This window comes from Apaloderma vittatum, unplaced genomic scaffold (genome assembly GCF_000703405.1).
Source record: "Apaloderma vittatum isolate BGI_N311 unplaced genomic scaffold, ASM70340v1 scaffold2708, whole genome shotgun sequence".
NCBI lineage: Eukaryota > Metazoa > Chordata > Aves > Trogoniformes > Trogonidae > Apaloderma > Apaloderma vittatum.
Window position 1 is genome coordinate 1,663 of NW_009732214.1, and position 690 is coordinate 2,352.

At 55.2% G+C, this 690-nt stretch overlaps 1 protein-coding gene across 1 annotated transcript in view; it reads left to right on the forward strand.

Moving 5' to 3' along the window:
* Window positions 1-690, forward strand: part of ARL6IP4 (ADP-ribosylation factor-like 6 interacting protein 4) — a 2,663-nt gene that overhangs the window by 727 nt on the left and 1,246 nt on the right. The window contains exon 3 of the mRNA XM_009875425.1: window positions 426-549. Coding sequence (XP_009873727.1) covers window positions 426-549 — 124 coding nt within the window. The remainder of the gene's footprint in view (window positions 1-425; window positions 550-690) is intronic.

Consider the following 690-nt stretch of genomic DNA (forward strand, 5'->3'; position numbering starts at 1 on the left):
CCCTCTTTATTAAGCGAGAGCACACAACGCTGGGGAAAGGCGCTCACGTGAGGGAGCCAGGCACGGTGTCTGAGGGAAGCAGGGCTGTATGTGAGGAGAAGCTCCTGACTCTCCTCCTTCCTATGTTCCGCGGCCGCCTTTGAGCCACACCGCGTAAAGGTGAGGAGATTCATTTGGGAGCATTTAGATGTAGTTTATAGATGTGAGTGGTGAACAAAGATGCAAATTGGAAGGCCACGGTCAGTGGTAACACACTGGTACTGCTGCTGAAATGTGAAGCAGCCCTTCATCTATGTGGTTCCTCACTGAACCCTGAGTACTGGCAGGAATCTGGTGCTACAGGTGTGTCTGTTCATGTCAGGTGTGGTGCTGTGCCCCTCAGCCAGGAGCCGGCCCCACGAGCACGCCTCTGATGAACTGATGCGTTCCAGTTTTGACAGATGAACAAAAATCCCGAATCCAGGCTATGAAGCCAATGACAAAGGAAGAATGGGACGCGAGGCAGAGCGTCATAAGGAGAGTCGTGGATCCTGAAACAGGAAGAACCAGGTATCGGCCCTGGGGAAAAGGGAGGCGCGTTGTCCATCCCCATCCACGTTGTGTGGGTTGGTGTCCTGGGGGCTGCCAGGCCACGGCACTGCAGTACCACGTGTGGACCCAGGTCCCCTTCAGCAGCAAAGGCCTGAACCG